Raw genomic sequence first — 18,616 nt, 5'->3', positions numbered from 1 at the left:
AGGAAAAAAGATATGTTACATAAATTTCAGTTCATCCTGAGACACCACTCCATTGGTGTAGATTATAAATGCTTATGAATGATTCTTATGTCTGCTTATAAGTGACTCTTCCCCTATACAGATCTTGGGAGGATTATCACGTGACTGTCTGATAATCCACTCCCAAATCTGGAAAAGTTCTTCCTCTCCATTTTCAGTCATCTTGAGTTATTCATCTTGAACAGTGGCTGGGGAATTACCATGGAAAAATACTTGACACATGGAGATCAATTTGTTTGGAGATGATATTAGAGCAAAAGAACCTGGAAGAAGAGTAGGCCATTCAGCCCCTTGAGCCTGCTCTGTCATTTAATATAATCATGGCTGATCTCCATACTGGTCTGAAATCCACTTTCCTGTTAGTTTGCTATAGCCCTTCAATTCATTACTGATTAAAAATCTATCTATCTCCTCCTTAAATATACTCCATGTCCCAGCACTCTGGGAGAGTGAATTCCACAGATTTATGCCCCTTTTGAGAGAAGTCATTCCTCCTCAGCTCCTCAAGGATGAGCACAAGTTGGTGTGAGCTCTGATATCAGCAGCGGAGTTTTGGAAATCAGCTGGGGTTTATGAAGGTAGAAGATGGGAGTCCAGGAAGACGAATGTTTTGGAATAATCCAAGCAGATAAGTTACAAAGGTATCTGCATAGACTTCAGCAGCACATGAACAGAAGCAGGGCCTGAGCTGGGCGATGGTATAGGGGTAAAATGGGCAACAGTGGTGGTGGAGAGAACAAAAACATGATTGACAGCTCCTTTTGGGGTCACTTAGGATCTGAAGACCCCATTCATCAAGTAGGTGATGTGGCATTCGCACCACATGGAGACTGTGAGGTTAGTGGTATAATTTACAATTGCCACTTTGGGGTGGCGTGGTGGCTCAGTGGTTAGCACATAGCCTCACAGCGCCAGGGACCTGGGTTTAATTCCCACCTTGGGTGACTGTCTGTCTGTGTGGAATTTGCACATTCTCTCTGTGTGGGTTTCCTCCCACAATTCAAAGATGTCAGGTTAGGTAAATTGGCCATGTTAAGTTACCCAATGTGATTAGATTAAATTACATTACAGTGTGGAAACAGGCCCTTCGGCCCAACAAGTCCACACCAACCCGCCGAAGCGCAACCCACCCATACCCCTACATTTACCCCTTACCTAACACTACGGGCAATTTAGCATGGCCAATTCACCTGACTTGCACATCTTTGTGACTGTGGGAGGAAACCGGAGCACCCGAAGGAGACCCACGCAGACAACATACAAACTCCACACAGACAGTCACCTGAGGTGGGAGTTGAACCCAGGTCCCTGCTGCTGTGAGGCAGCAGTGCTAACCACTGTGCCACCGTGCCGCCCAAAATAGTGTGTAGGGATGTGTAGGTTAGGTGCATTATTCAGGGGTAAATGTAGAGGAATGGGTCTAAGTGGGCTACTCTTCAGAGGGTCAGTGTGGACTTGTTGGATCAAAGGGCTAGTTTCCACTATGTAGGGATTCTTTTTACTCCCCTCATTATCTGCTGTACTGCAACTGAAACAGTAACGTGTCCACTAGAGGTCCTTCTTCAGACTGTGAGCAATTGGCTTTGCTAACACTAGAAAATTCTGTGTCTGGATTTATTATGCCTTCAAGCTTGAATTCATAAACACAAACCATATTAAAATATTAAACATTTGTCATTGACATTGGTTGAATGCAAAACAGCCAGCTGTAACCAAATCTAAACAGGATTTAGGTTTCCTTGGGTGTGCTTTCCAGTTAACCCAGTTATAAAGGGACTTTCACCATGTTTAGTGATAAATAGATTCATTTTCACTGAGTGAAAATATTAGCAATACATGTACATCCTAGACACAAACACATATGAGGGTTGCTTCGTGCTGCCTCACAGTGCCAGGGACCCGGGTTTGATTCCAGTCTTGGATGACTGTCTATGTGGAGTTTGCATATTCTCCTCGTGTCTGTGTGGGTTTGCTCCAACTTCCTCCCACAGTCCAAAGATATGCAGGGTTAGCTGGATTGGCCATGCTTATAGTGGCTAGGGATGTGCAGGCTCAGTGGATTAGCCATGGGAAATTGAGAGTTATGGGGGAAGGGGGTCTGGATGAGATGTTCTTTGGAGGGGCAGTGTGGAATTGATGGGCTGAGTGGCCTGTTCCCACACTGTGGGGATTCTAAACACAGAGCATGCTGGAGAAACTTCACAGGATGGTTAGAAGATGGGTTATTCTATACTTTTTGATAGAGCCCTTTCAGAACTGAAACATTAGCTTTATTTCTCTCTCGACAAATGCTTCCAGAGCTGCTAAGTTTCTTCAGCAGTCTCCGAGTTTGTTTCAGTTTCCCAGCACCTGCAGTATCTTGCCTTTATTGGAGGGACTATCCCAGTGTGTGTCTCCCTGGCTAAAGGCTGAGAATCTTGTCAATGGCACTCAGTCCTGAGCTGTCCTCTCTTGTTCTTGTCACGTGAGGCAGACAGCATGGGAACGTAAATGTTAGTGAGAAGCCAACGTACACATTCCACCCCCCTTCCCCATCTCCCCCTTCCCCTTCCAGACGCTGATGAGAATATGGCAATGAGCTGCCTTCTGGAGCTGCTGCAGACTGTACAATGAATGTTGACCCTCAGTGCTGAGAGGAAGGGATGTCAAAATTTGACCCAGGAATTTGAAGGAACAAAGACCCATTTCCATAGCGGAATGGTCGGCAGTTTGGAGATGCTACTGCTCCCATGTGCCCACTGTCCTTGTCCTTCCAGGTGGTAGAGGTCACGGGTTTGGAAGGTGCTCTGTAAGAAGTCTGTCCGGGTTACAGCAGTGCATCTTGTCGATGGTACATTTTGCTTGGATGGATATCACTCCCAGATGCAGAGAGAGCTACTTTACCACCAGTGGAACAAAGCTGGATTTAGTGCACCCTTGACCCCAATCACAGGAATCATTTGGAGAAAGCACCACTCGGGGTATTTGTCAAAGATGCATGAACTTTACAGGAAATTAGACCTCCTCCCCAATCTCCCACAGTCAGATATTGGAGAAGATGGTGAACAGGAAGGATGCTTGACTCCTCACGTCAACTTGTTTACTTTATGGTAGCTCATATAATGGCTTACTCCTCTGTGATCTAGCCCTTCAATTCACCATGGACCAGAACAGGTTCAGGCCTCACTAATCATTGTCCTCACTACCACTGTGCTGGTCCTTTCTGGTTTCCCATCCTCCATTAACTCTGTTTCTGTTTGCAGACATTGATGACACTCATTCCCACTGTATTAAGGCAGGTGAAAGAGTGCAGCCAGCTCCAGTCTGATCGCGATCCAACTTGGAAACTGCCCCATGGCCTTGGACGTGAAGCACTGGCTGAGTAATCAAAGAATCATGCACTTAACCTTATCAAAGTATTATGTTTTTACAGTTTTAATTAAGAAAAGGCTTCCCACTGTAGCCGGGCAAAATATCAACAGTTAACATCACAATTTCAGCCTTCGGCTAAGGGCCAAAGAGCAAATCTGGCTCGTCACCAACTTTCCACTTTTGTGTTGAAATTAAATTCAAACCCGGGCTTAAATTTATCAAAGTGTCCTGCTATTCCTGATTGTTTAATTAAATTAAGATCAACTTGAAATTGAGGCCCAGGTTTGCACTTAATTTTAACCTTCGTCTTTGATTGGACGTTTTATGGTGTTTGTGGACACTCTGACCTTGTCAGTATGCTGGAAATTTTTAATTAGCTTTTGACCCAACACTTAACTTGTGGAAATTTTATTACCAGATAAGGCACATGTTTGTTTGTTTTCTAAGGAATCCAATATCCGTGTTTAAAACAAATGTTTCAAAGGTTTCACTTGGTTCCAGAAAATATAATCTGAGGAGTTTGACTAACCATGTTCTGGCAATCCAGGGATAGTGGACATTGTGTGACAATACTGTGGCTTTAAGAGGAGTATTTTGTCCTGGTTCTTTCTGGAAGAGTAGTTTTGAGCCAGGGGTGATAGGTTGTCTCTTCGAAGCCAATAGAGTAAACTGCTTGTGAAGCCCTGTGTTTTTTTTAAAAAGTTAGAACAATAAAAGCAGCATGAATGGGTGGAGTCAGGCTCTCACAGAACCAGGCTTTTAGTTTAGCTTTCAGTCATTGGGGTTTTGAAGTTGGCTGTGGAAGCTGCCTTACACCTGTGTCATCCACAGCAAAAAGCTAGAATTCTCTCTCAGTACAAGAATTTTCTCTTGGTGCTCTTTCTTCCTAGACTGGAGAAGCACCGCTTCTGCGACAATCTATTTTACTGAATTTGCCTTTGCTAAGGGTGTGTTTATGGGATGCTGTTATACTGGGACAGTTGCTGTTTAGTCGTAAATAAAGTATTATTCCGTTAAGCTTTCCCATAGAGTTAAAGTTGTACCAATTCCTCTTTCTACTGTGTGTATTTTAACTGGGTGTAAGAATGAAACGTGTTTTGCTTAAGGCAGTATTGTATGACCAATTGAAACACATCTGGAACACAGCGTCTTACACTTGTCTTTAAATAAAATAAAAGTTAGGCTCGAGGCTGTCTCCCTAATAAGGAGTTTGGATGGGTCCATAACAATTGATTTAGATGTGAACATAGGAGGTATAATTAGTAAGCTTACAGATGACACCAAAATTGGAGGTGTAATGGAGAATGAAGAAGGTTACCTCAGATTCCAACGGGATCTTGATCAGATGGGCCAATGGGCTGGGGAGTGGCAGACAGAGTTTAATTTAGATAAATGCGAGGTGCTGTATTTTGGAAAAGCAAATCAGAGCATGACCTAGGGAATGTTGCTGAACAAAGAGACCTTGGAGTGCATGTTCATATTTCCTTGAATGTAGAGACGCAGGTAGATAGGATAGTGAAGAAGTTGTTTGGTATGCTTTCCTTTATTGGTCAGAGTATTGAGTACAGGGATTGGGAGTTCAGGTTGAGGTGAGGCCATGTTTGGAATATTGTGTGCAATTCTGGTCTCCTTCCTATCGGAAGGATGTTGTGAAACTTGAAAGGGTTCAGAAAAGATCTACAAGGATATTGTCAAGGTTGAAGGTCTTGAGCTATAGGAAGAGGCTGAACAAGATGGGGCTGTTTTCCCTGTAGCTTTGGAGGCTGAGGGGTGACCTTATAAAGGTTTATAAGATTATAAGGGGCACGGATAGGATAAATAGAGAAAGTCCTTTCAATGCGGTGGGGGACTCCAGAACTAGAGAGCATAGTTTAGGGTGAGTTTGGAAAGACATTTAAGGGACCTAAAGGGGCAAATTTTCACACGGAGGGTGGTGGTGTATGGAGCGAGCTGCCAGAGGAAGTGGTGAAGGCTGGTACAATTACTACATCTAAAAAGCATTTGAATGGGTATATGAATAGAAAGGGTTTAGAGAGATATGGGCCAAATGCTTGCAAATGGGACTAGATTATGTTAGGGTACCTGCTCGGAATAGACGAGTTGGACCGAAGGGTCTGTTTCCATGCTGTACATCTCTATGACTCTATGACTGTAATTGGAAGTTGCAGATTCAGAGATTCCTGCCTAATCTGTGACTCTGCAGAATCATAATCAGAAGTCACAGGCGTCCTCAGAGAGCATTGGGTTAAGTGGGTTGTGGTGGTGTGTTGAGAGGTGAGGTGGTATTATCTAATTGGATTGAGAGTCACAGATTATTTCGACTCTGCCTTAGCTCCTCGTCAGTGAAGTTCTGGAAATGTATGAGACCATAAGACATGGGAGCAAGAGTAGGCCATTTATCTCATCGAAAACTGTGGCACTGGAAAAGCACAGCAGTTCAAGCAGCATAATACCCGAAACATTGACTCTCCTGCTCCTCAGATGTTACCTGACCTGCTGTGTTTTTCCAGCAGCACACTTTTGAATCTCCAGCATCTCCAGTCCTCACTTCCTCCATTTATCTCATTGAGTATGTTCTGCCATTCAAAGAGTTCATGGCTGAACTGATAATCCTCAACTCCACTTTTCCAAATAACCCTTGATTCCCTTACTGATTAAAAATCTGTCTATTTCAGCCTTGAATATATTGAATGTCCCAACCCTGACAATCCTTTCTGGTAAAGATTTCCACAGGTTCACAATCCTCATCCTATCAGAAAGATGTTATGAAACTTGAAAGAGTTCTGAAAAGATTTACAAGGATGTTACTAGGTTTGGAGGATGTGAGCTATAGGGAGAGGCTGAACAGGCTGGGGCTGTTTTCCCTGGAGCATGTGAGACTGAGTGGTGACCTTATAGAGGTTTATAAGATCATGAGGGGCACGGATAGGATAAATAGACAAGGTCTTTTCCCTAGGGTGGGGGAGTCCGGAATTTGAGGGCATAGGTTGAGGATGAGAGGGGAAAGATATACAAGAGACCTAAGGGGCAACTTTTTCACACAGAGGGTGGTATGTGTATGGAATGAGCTGCCAGAGGATGTGGTGGAGGCTGGTACAATTGCAACATTTAAGAGGCATCAGGATGGGTATATGAATAGGAAGGGTTTGGAGAGATATGGGCCAGGTGCTGCAAGGTGGGACTAGATTGGGTTGGGATATCTGGTCGGCATGCACAGGTTGGATCGAAGGGTCTGTTTCCGTGCTGTACATCTCCATGACTCTATGACTCTTTCCCTGTCTTAGAAAGGCAGTCCTTTATTCTGAGATAATGCCCTCTGGTCATAGACTCTCCCATAATGGGTAAAACAGCCTTTCTGCATCTACCCTGTCAAGTCTCCTAAGAATCTTACATGCTTCAATAAGGCTGTGTCTTATTCCTCAGCAGAGGCCTCACCTTCATCCCCCTACACTCTCGGATTAACGAGTTCAACATGCGGCGAGACATTGAACAATTCTTCCACCGCCTTCGCCTCTGCGCCTACTTCTTCAACCAGGATTCTCGCCCACCCTCTGATGACCCCTTCTCCCGCCTCCAACACACCCCATCCACCTGGACACCCTGTGCTGGCCTCTTACCTCGATCTCTTCATAGCCAACTGCCGCCGCGACATTAACCGCCTCAACCTCTCCACCCCTCTCACCCACTCCAACCTCTCACCCTCGGAACGTGCAGCCCTCCACTCCCTCCGTTCCAACCCCAACCTCACGATCAAACCAGCAGACAAGGGAGGCGCGGTAGTAGTTTGGCGCACCGACCTTTACACCGCTTAGGTTAAACACCAGCTCGCGGACACCTCCTCCTACTGCCCCCTTGACCATGACCCCACCTACCACCACCAAACCATCATCTCCCAGACCATCCATAACCTCATCACCTCAGGGGATCTCCCATCCACCGCCTCCAACCTCATAGTCCCACAACCCCGCATCGCCCGTTTCTACCTCCTGCCCAAAATCCATAAACCTGACTGCCCCGGCCGACCCATTGTCTCAGCCTGCTCCTGTCCCACAGAACTCATCTCTGCATATCTCAACACAGTCCTGTCCCCCTTAGTCCAAGAACTCCCCACCTACGTTTGGGACACCACCCACGCCCTCCACCTCCTCCATGATTTTCACTTCCCTGGTCCCCAACGCCTTATCTTCATCATGGACATCCAGTCCCTGTACACCTCCATCCCCCATCACGAAGGCCTCAAAGCCCTCCGCTTCTTCCTTTCCCGCTGTACCAACCAGTACCCTTCCACTGACACCATCCTTCGACTGACTGAACTGGTCCTCACCCTGAACAACTTCTCTTTCCAATCCTCCCACTTCCTCCAAACCAAAGGAGTAGCCATGGGCACCCGCATGGGCCCCAGCTATGCCTGCCTCTTCGTAGGATATGTGGAACAGTCCATCTTCCGCAGCTGCACTGGCACCACCCCCACCTTTTCCTCCGCTACATCGATGACTGTATCGGCGCTGCCTCGTGCTCCCACGAGGAGGTTGAACAGTTCATCCACCTTACCAACACCTTCCACCCCGACCTCAAATTTACCTGGACCGCCTTTCTAGCCCTCTCCATTTCTAGCCCTCTCCATTTCTACCTCAGGTGATCGACTCAATACGGACATTCACTATAAACCGACCGACTCCCACAGCTACCTAGATTACACCTCCTCCCACCCTGCCCCCTGTAAAAACACCATCCCATATTCCTAATTCCTTTGTCTCCGCCGCATCTGCTCCCAGGAGGACCAGTTCCAATACCGTACAACCCAGATGGCCTCCTTCTTCAAAGACCGCAATTTTCCTTCAGACGTGGTTGACGATGCTCTCCACCGCATCTCCTCCACTTCCCGCTCCTCCGCCCTTGAACCCCGCCCCTCCAATCACCACCAGAACAGTACCCCACTGGTCCTCACCTACCACCCCACCAACCTCCAGATACATCGTACCATTCTTCGTCATTTCCGCCACCTCCAAACAGACCCCACCACCAGGGATACATTTCCCTCCCCTCCCCTATCAGCATTCCGGAAAGACCACTCCCTCCGCGACTCCCTCGTCAGGTCCACACCCCCCACCAACCCAACCTCCACTCCCGGCACCTTCCCCTGCAACCGCAAGAAATGTAAAACTTGCGCCCACACCTCCCCCCTTACTTCCCTCCAAGGCCCCAAGGGATCCTTCCGTATCCATCACAAATTCACCTGCACCTCCACACACATCATTTACTGCATCCGCTGCACCCGATGTGGTCTCCTCTATATTGGGCAGACACCTCCTTGCGGAAAGTTTCAGAGAGCACTTCTGGGACACCCGCACCAACCAACCCAACCACCCCGTGGTGGAACACTTTAACTCCCCCTTCCACTCCACCAAGGACATGCAGGTCTTTGGCCTCCTCCATCGCCAGAGCATGGCAACACGACGCCTGGAGGAAGAGCGTCTCATCTTCCGCCTAGGAACCCTCCAACCACAAGGGATGAATGCAGATTTGTCCAGCTTCCTCATTTCCCCTCCCCCCACCTTTTCTCAGTCCCAACCCTCGGACTCAGCACCGCCTTCTTGACCTGCAATCTTCTTCCCGACCTCTCCGCCCCCACCCCCTCTCCGGCCTGTCACCCTCACCTTAAACTCCTTCCACCTATCGTATTCCCAATGCCCCTCCCCCAAGTCCCTCCTCCCTACCTTTTATCTCAGCCCGCTTGGCACACCCTCCTCATTCCTGAAGAAGGGCTCATGCCCAAAACGTCAATTCTCCTGCTCCTTTGATGCTGCCTGACCTGCTGCGCTTTTCCAGCAACACATTTTTCAGCTCTGATCTCCAGCATCTGCAGTCCTCACTTTCTCCTGTGTCTCATTCTTCTAAATTCCAAATATTAAGGGCCAATCTACTCAATCTTTCTACTCAGACTGTCCCTCCATACCTGGTATGGCCAAGTGAACCATCTCTAGACTGCCTCCAGTGCCAGTATCTTTCTCTAGATAAGAGTTGTTTGCCGAGAGAAAGTTGGCACCTTTTAGTTTCAAATCTTGACAATGGATAAGGGCCAGTCAGGAAATGGGATAAGAACTCAATGCCTGAGAGTTGTTTTTGCTGCCCCAAAAAAGTTAATTGAATATTCAGCCCCATGCTGGGGAGTCAGTCAGCTTACAGCACTGCAGAGTGTGATGTGAAGTGACAGTGCAGTGAGGGCTAAATCCCTGAAATAAAACAAAGAACTGCAGATACTGGAAATCTAGAACAAAATTAGAAATTGCTGGAGGAACTCAACAGGTCTGGCAGCATCTGTGGAGAGAAAGTGGAGTTAACCCAGTGACTTCTTCAGAACTGGTAGCAGCGAGAAAAAGGTGGCATTTATCACGAGGATTGGGTTTTGGTGGGTACATACAGAGATGTGAGCAGATATCTGCAGATGGAACCCAGAGAGAAATACAGAAGGAATAGGCAGATGAGGGAGTTATTGATGAGCTATGACAGAAGCAAAGCTGAATAAGTGATAATGAGATTTAAGGATAGCAGAGAGTGGGTTGCCTGTGTTGAAAGCAGACTGTGTAATGTGATAACCGACCTGATAGTGGGTAAAAATGGTTTGGCTGTGTGAAAGGCAACCCCCGTCATAACAGGACCAGGAGTTGGGGGCGGGGGGAGAGAGCCATTGGTAAAAATCATGGAAAGACACAATCACGCTTTAAAGTTATTGAATTTGATGTTGAATCCTAGAAGCTGTAGGGTGCCCAAATGAAAGGTGGGGGGTGCAGTTCTTTGAGCTGGTTTAATCCCTGTTCAGCCTATGTCATTGTATGGAGGTCTGTCTCCTTAGTTAAGGAGTGGTACCCGTTACACTATTTACCCAGGTGTCTCTTTCTGATAGAGAGAGATAGCAAAAATGTTCATTTTTTTAAATGAAAAAAACACGAGTGACAAGTCCTGCCCTTGGGGACAATGTCTGCATGATTGAAAAAGTGAAGGGGAGGGTAGGGATTAACCAATGATGCTCCGTTGCATAGTCTGTCCAATTATTTATGATACTGACAATTAAGGACATCTCTATCCTCTTGTACTTGCAGTCATCAAAAACTCTGTCCTCACCTGCACTGACTCATATTCTCCTCACCTCAGTAACTCACCTCCTGACTTTCTAAAGCCTGTCCACCATTGACAAGGAGTGTGTTGGAATACTCCCCATTTGCCTGGATGGCTGCAGCTCCAAGAACCTTAACACTTCCAAAAAGCAGAGCAACCTGCTTGATTGGCAGCACATACACCACCTTAAACATTCCCACCTTCCACTGTTGAGGCACAGTGACAGAGTGTGTACCAAGGTGCACTGGCAGGAACTCATTAAGGTCTTTTGGACAGCACCTTCCAATTTCACACACTCTCCCACATAGAAAGATGAAACTGACTCAGGATTTAGAAAGCCTATTTTTCTGTCTTTTTGTTTGAAGATAGTGAAGGATGTATTGGTTAACCAGGAGGTTTGACTCCAAATCAAACTGGTGTATTGTGCTAGACCTTGTGGCCAGCCTATTAGTCATTTCTTCTATAACATGATAGTTCCATTCCTATGCGATCCCACGCTATACAAACATCATGCAATACAAACGACACTTAAAGTGTTGCTGATCTAATCGCGTTATAGCCAATACACGTTTTATAAGTTTGTGTTTTAGAAACAGCGTTCCCAATTCACCAGTTGGGTTACAGGCAATTCGAGTTGACAAAAGATGCGTTATAGCAGAACTGACTGTATGTGATCTCAGTACAAAATTTAAAAAATTTCTTCATTGAATTTGCAGTTCTGAGGGAGGCCATTTGGGCCTTTGTACAGGTGCCATCTCCTTGAAAGAGCTGTCCAATTAACCCCTTAGCCCTGTAAATCTTTCCTTTTCAAATGCATCACTAAATCCCTTTTGATACCTGCTTCCATCATACTTTCTGGCAGCACAATCCAGGTCAGAAGCTACTCCATTTATTTTGAAAACGATTCTTCTCATTTCTACACTGGGGGTTTTAGTTTATCTTAAATCTGAACCTTTTGAGCTTGGGGAGGAAAGAAAAATCATACACAAAATATAGTCACTGAAACCAAACTGTAGACCAAATGGCGTGAGTGCAAAACCATTCATCCTTTCCAGACAAGCTGAGTTCCTTCAGTACAAATTCATTTTCTTGCATTGCTGCTCGCAGCTGTAGCTTAGTTAGATATTCCATAAGCATCACCATCACTTCAACCAACTGTATTTTCGTTTTGTGCGATGTGGTGACCCCCTCCACTATTTCTATTCATCTGCTGATGAGACCTTCAGCCATGACTTTGTTAACTCCAGACTTGACTATTCTCCTCCACATCTGATTGGCTACCCAATCTCTACCTTCCAAGAACCAGATCTTTGCTGCCTGTGTCCTATTAAAATCAAATTCTGTTTGCCAAGCATCCAAGTAGTTCACCTCCAGTAACTGCAAAAGTCAGGAGCATGATGGGTGGATCATTGCCTGGATGGGTGCAGCTCCAACAACACTTAAGAAACCGGACTCCATCCAGGACAATGCATGTCATTTGATCGGCACCACAGCCACCCAACATTCAGTCCTTGCACCACCAACACACAATGGTAGCATTGTGTACTAGATTCCTAGAATCCCTACAGTGTGGATACAGGCCCTTTGGCCCAACAAGTCCACACCGACACTCCAAAGAGTATTCCACCCAAACCCATTCCCCATTTCTCTATGTTTACCCTTGATGAATGCACCTAATACCGAACACTACAGGCAATTTAGCATGGCCAGTTCACCTAACCTGCACATCTTTGGACTGTGGGAGGAAAGTGGAGCACCCGGAGGAAATCCACGCAGACACGGAGAATGTGCAAACTCCACATGGATAGTTGCCCGAGGCTGGAATCGAACCCGGATCCCTGGTGCTGTGAGGCAGCAGTGCTAACCACTGAGCTACTGTGCCACCTGTAAGATACACTACACCAAGCCTTCAGCACCTTCCAAGCCCACAACCTCTACCATCCAGAAGGACAAGTACAGCGGATGCATAGGAACACCTGCAAGTTCCCCTCCCAGCCACTCGTCATCATGACTTGGAAATCGATTGGCATTTCTTCACTATCACTGGGTCAAAAACCTGGAGCTTGGTGCTGACAACACTGTGAATAGACTTAAATCACATCAATTACGCTGGTCCAAGAGGCTGATTCATTTCTACCTTCTCAAGGGGCAGTTAGGGATGGGCAACAAATGCTGACCAAAGATGTTCACATCTTGTGAAAAAATACTTTTAAAAACACTGTACTTGCTGGCCTACTGCTAAAGCTTAAAAGTCCTCCACCGTGTTTTCAAATACCTCCAAATCTTCACACTTTTGCAACTCTGTATTCTCCTCTGCTCTTTAGGTATCAGTGTTCAACTAATCCACGCCTCTCGCGTATCCCTGATTTTAATTCCTCTGCCATCAGTAGCTATCACTTCAGTTGCCGAAGCCATAAGTTCTGAAATTCCCCAATAATCTTCTCTGTGTTTGTACCTCTCTCATCTCATTCAAAATCGCTCCTTCAAACGTCTCTCTTTGACCAAGCTATTTGTCATCGTCATTTGAAAATCTCCTAACTTACTATTTCTGATGCGCCTATGGGACAATTTGGGACATTTAATGTATTATACAAGTGATCGTTTTCAATCCTTTCCAACTTCTCCCAATGTCACTCTGTACTTTCATGTCCAACCTGCCCAATTCTTTGACATCCCATTGCTTGGGATCTGGTTTCAGCTATCATTGACTTTATTACGTTTCCTGGATAAATGTTACCACTTTCTTATTTTGTTGCTCCAACATATGTCATAAACCCAGGACTGTCAACTACAACAAAATTCATTGCTGTAGTGCCTGACTTTATAACCACTTGGTAATCTGAGACTTTCAAAACCCTCCAAACTCAGGTGTTGCAATTAAAAAACAGCAAGAACTGGGGATGCTGTAAATCAGAAACAAAAACAGAAGTTGCTGGAAAAGCTCAGCAGGTCTGGCAGCATCTGTGAAGAGAAATCAAGGTTAATGTTTCTGGTCCGGTGACCCTTCCCTGTTCTGAGGAAGGGTCACCAGACCCAAAATGTTGAGTTTGATTTCTCTTCACAGATGCTGCCAGACCTGCTGAGCTTTCCTAGCAACTTCTGTTTATCTTGCAATTATATCCCATTGAGGGGCTTTCTGGGTCATGTCAGAGGTCAGGTAAAGGCCAGTCATGTAGCTGTGGGTCTGGAGTCACAACTTGGCCAGACTGTGTAAGGATGGCAGATTTTCTTCATGTAAGTTGATTAACATTAATACATTACTCATATTAACATTAGAATACAGTGTCTCAGTGGTTAGCACAGCTGCCTCACTGCGCCAGGCACCCGGGTTCACTTCCACCCTCTGGCGATGTCTTTGTAGAGTTTACACATTCTTCCCATTTCTGCGTGGGTTTCCTCCAGGTGCACTGGTTTCTTCCCACAGGTTATTGGATTGGCCATGCTAAATTGCCCCATAGTGTCCAGGGATGTGTAGTTAGGAGGATTAGACATGGAACATGCAGGGTTATAGTAAGAGGGGTGTCAGTTGAGGTGGACACTCTTCAGAAGGTCAGTGTAGATTGATGGGCCGAATGGCCTGCTTTCACATTGTAGGGATTCTAGGAATATAGAATGCCCTTCAGCTGTCCATGTCTGTGTTGAGCAAGATGCCATTGAAAACTAATCCCATTCACTCTCTAGATTTAAACTACCGAGCTACAAAGTTAGAAATTAGGCTCATGATAATGTGCTATTAGTTCAGGCCTGTGCACCACAGGTGCAATAACATGACCACTGCACTACCATTCCTGAAAAAGGGCTTATGCCCCGAAACGTCGATTCTCCTGCTCCTCGGATACTGCCTGACCCACTTTGCTTTTCCAGCGGCTCACTCTCGACATTGCGCCACTACAGCCCACTCATTGTTGCATTTGACCTCAACAATGAATGAGTGCACATTTAAATCATGTGTGTACACACAGTGCTATCCCTATTCTAATTGCTAAGTAGCTAAATTGCTTACCGTCATTTTGTTTCACTTCAGTTTTCTCAGAGATTAGGAGTGCCATACTGTTCACAAAATAATGTTTCATCTGTAACATTCATTATGAAGTGAGTGTTTTTGATTTGCTCAGTTGTGGGAAGAGCAGCTACAAAAATCTCCCTGGATCAAGGGTATTGTTTGACTTCAGTATTCCATGTTATCACAATCTGTGACAGAGCGAGAGTTTCTCAATACCATTACAGGATCAAGGTAATGTCAGGCAATGAACGTGCTTGTTTGAAGCTAGGAACACCTGATTTTATTTTTTTGGTAATTGATGATAATCAGTTTTTGACTGAAGCAATTCACAGAATTAGAGAATGTTACAGCACTGAAAGAGACCATCAGTCCAGCAAGTTTGTACTATCTCTATTTGAGTGCAATCAGTCAGTCCAACACTGATCTTAGGAGCAAGGTACTGCAGATGCTGGAGTCTGGTCTGAAAACAGGACTGCTCTAATGGAAAGTTATCTAAACTCAAAACATTAGCGTGCTTTCTGTGCATGGATGCTGCCTGACCCGAGTGATCTCCAGCATTTCTTGTTGCCAATACTGTTCTTAGCTCAGTTGGCTGTATGGCTGGTTTATGATGCCAATTGCCTGTACCAGCTGAGGTTAACATGAAGGTCATCACATCCCCCCTCAGGTTAAAGTTGTCTATCTCTAATGGGAGTGTGGTAGATTTACTCTCATAGCTTTTCTCTTATAGTTCCCTTCTGAATATTTGTATCAAATCTGTATCCACTAAAGCAGTGATTCTCAACCTTTGTTTTGCCCCCCACCAGCCCTCGGAGTTGTTCTCAGGTTCCAGGACCCCCCCCCCCCCCCCCCCTTCAAACAGGGATACAACACAAACAGATCGACAGAAAATCATTTATTATTGAACACCAAGAAAATTTGAACATTCCGACATACTGGAAAAAACTTAAAAAAGACTATGAAATTAAACATCTGTAAGGCCTATACGATCCTCGAGCTTGGTGCTTTTCTGCATGTTTCATAATATCGGGCTCCAAATCAGACACTAGCAGTCGGAGGTTGCCTCTTATGCAATATCAGTTAGATTCCTGGATTTTGTCAAGGAAACTGCCTTGCAGAATCCACTCTCTACCTGTTGAGGGAAAGGCAATAAAAAATATTTGGGCTTTTTCTCACAGTGTTGTAATTTATGGCGATAATGGATGCGAGATCCCTTGATTGAATGCATTAGCCCGGTGCAATCTGATTTGCGACTGACTCTAAAGTGAGGCTGCATGGGAGGAGCTTAATTCACCAGGTGCACCGAATTTAAAGATATTATAAATGGGAGGGAAACTATTGAGTCCAATGAAGGTTGTTGCTTGGGTATTTCATCGGTTCTGTTACTAGGGCCCCCAGAAACACTTGGGGCTCCCCTTCTCACAGTTTTCAGTCTGTGATCCCCTTCAAATGTTCCAGGGCCCCTAAGGGGGCCATATAGTGCCTGTTGAGAATGGCTGCACTAAAGTACCTTTGCAGTGGATATTCTTATACACTTTTATATTTTATTCTTTGTGTTGATATTTCTCAGTTTTCTTCCCTTTTTCCTGTAGGAGTTAGTGATGCTGGGAAATAATTCTGGATGTGCTAAGCTCAGTGGGTAGCACTCTCACCTCTGAGTCAGGAAGTTGTGTATCGAATCCCACTCTCAAACTTTGAGTGTGTTAGTTAGTTTGGCCTTTTAGCTCCTCACTAAACAGGTGCTGTACTGTCAGAGGTGTAAACTGTCAGGTGAGAATATTAACTGAGGATCCATCTGCTCTCTCAGGGATGTAAAAGATCCCGCTGTGCTATTTCAGAGAAGGGCAAGGGATTTCTTTCAGCATCCTGACCAGCATTTGTCCATCAACCAATGACCTAAGCTGGTCATGGCCTCACTGCTGGTTTGGGGGGACTTGCTGTGTCCAAAATTGGCTGCTACCTTTCCTACATTCTGAGAGTGATTCCAAAGAAGAGTGACTATAATGTAGTTTGGGACATCCTGCAGTCAGAAAGTGTGTAATATAAATGTAAGTCCTTTCTCTGCAGTTGTTGTTGGTAGCTCATTGCACAGCAATGGCCTTTCATGATCAAGCTAAATTTTGACCTGATGTCGTCACTCAAACACATGCTGACAAGGGAATTCGGAATCAAATTAGGAAGTGGAAATGGCTCTAATTTTCCCTCTCCTTCATTCGGAGATATTGAGGCTAAATGAACTCAATTTGGTAGATTTTGGGGGTGCAGACAGTTAAGGGGAGGCAGTGCAATGAGACACTGGACTAGCAATTTGGAACCCTAGCTCTGGGGACATGAGTTTAAAGCCCACCTTGGCAGATGACAACATTTGAATTCAGGAAAATCTGTTATAAAAGCTTGCCTTAGGGTGACCACTGTAACTGCTCAATTGTCAAAACCAGTCTGGTTCATTAGCAACTTCTAGGGAAGGAAATCTGTCATCCTTACCTGATCTGGCTGGTATGTGACTTCAGACCCACGGCAATGTGCTTGACTCTTAATTAGAATTTGGGCAATAAATGCTGACATAGCCAGCAATGCCCATATCCCATGAATAAATACTTAAACAAAGGGCAGGAAATTGTGGTTGAGATGAGCTATCATCTTATTAAGTGATGCAAAATGTTGGAAAGGTCTTCTTCTGGCTCTAAGCCCTGTAATATCTCCACTTACATCGTGACAGAGAAAAGATCAAACACAGGACCTTGTTATCCTGAGTTACTTAGCAATGCTGAGCTGCGCATGTACTTAGGTGAAAGTGGGTACTGCAGATGCTGGAGATTAGAGTCAAGATTAGAGTGGTGCTGGAAAAACACAGCAGGTCAGACAGCATCCGAGGAGCAGGAAAATCGATGTTTTGGGCAAAAGCCCTTCATCTGGAATACCCGATGAAGGGCTTTTGCCCGAAACGTCAATTTTCTTGCTCTTCAGATGCTGCCTGACCTGCATATGTACTAAGTTAACCCATTGAGAACGCTTCCAGTTGAGAGATCAGGTTTTAAAGAAAGAGGCATTGGTTTGTCACAGATTGTTTAACTGATTTTTCTTTCTTTTTGTTCAAAAGGGAAAGTATGCCAAAAGGAAAAGTCGATTCAAACGCTCCGATGGTAGCACATCCTCAGATACGACATCCAACAGCTTTGTTAGACAGGTGAGTACTTAACCAGAAGAATGATCCAGTGAATGTACATCTGTGTTCCATATTTTAACAATAACAGTGTGGTCAATGCTGATGTGTTCTTCTCACTTACGTACCAAATCCCCATCCTTTAGGGTATCACTTTCCTCCTGCAATTCGCAAAATTAGATTCTAATTGATTATCTTTGAGGACATCAAATCATGCACAAATCCAATTAGATGCTTCACATCCTTGGTCATTTCTTCAGCACTGTCTTCCTGATACAGTCTGCAGGTTTTTAGACAAAAACTATTAAGAATTCAGGCAATTTCGACCATCCTTCCCCCCCCCCCCCAAATCTCTTGACTCCTTTTAAACTTGATGAATCTTACCTATGATACTTGGCTTGAGATCCAGGTTTGAAGAAATAGCCTGTTGATGTAGGAAGAGGTGAAGTAATCAGCTGAGCTGTCAAAGTTGAAGCGTTGATGCTGTAATATTTACAACCTGTATCAATGTTTTAGAAGACGGATTTGAGGATGTAGGTTTGCTCGCTGAGCTGGTAGGTTGGTTTCCAGATGTTTCATCACCTTACTAGGTAACATTCTCAGTGGGCCTCAGGCGAAGCACTGCTGATAATTCCTGCTTTCTATTTATATGTTTGGGTTTCTTTGGGTTGATGTCATTTCCTGTGGTGAAATCACTTCCTGTTCTTTTTCTCAGGGGGGTGGTGGATGGGACCTAATTTGAAGTGATTGTTGATAGAGTTCCGGATTGGAATGCCATGCTTCTAGGAATCCTCGTGTGTCATTGTTGGGCTTGTCCTGGGGTGGATGTGTTGTCTCAGTTAAAGAAACTAAAGATGTTCCCTAGTAGGGTGATGAAACGTCCGGAAATTAACCTTCCAGCTCAGCGAGCAAACCTATATCCAGAACCTCAATCTGAGCTACAA

General features: G+C 45.1%; 1 protein-coding gene across 4 annotated transcripts in view; it reads left to right on the top strand.

Annotated features, from left to right (window-relative positions):
• The window catches only part of LOC140465713 (voltage-dependent L-type calcium channel subunit beta-1-like), a 273,486-nt gene that overhangs the window by 17,830 nt on the left and 237,040 nt on the right, over window positions 1-18,616 (top strand). For all 4 annotated transcript variants that reach the window (XM_072561367.1, XM_072561366.1, XM_072561365.1 and 1 more), the window contains exon 2: window positions 17,610-17,696. In XM_072561367.1, coding sequence (XP_072417468.1) covers window positions 17,610-17,696 — 87 coding nt within the window. The remainder of the gene's footprint in view (window positions 1-17,609; window positions 17,697-18,616) is intronic.

Source organism: Chiloscyllium punctatum, chromosome 42, assembly GCF_047496795.1.
Source record: "Chiloscyllium punctatum isolate Juve2018m chromosome 42, sChiPun1.3, whole genome shotgun sequence".
Classification (NCBI taxonomy): domain Eukaryota; kingdom Metazoa; phylum Chordata; class Chondrichthyes; order Orectolobiformes; family Hemiscylliidae; genus Chiloscyllium; species Chiloscyllium punctatum.
The sequence above is the reverse complement of the archived record's forward strand: the minus strand, read 5'-3'. Positions and strand labels throughout refer to the sequence as shown.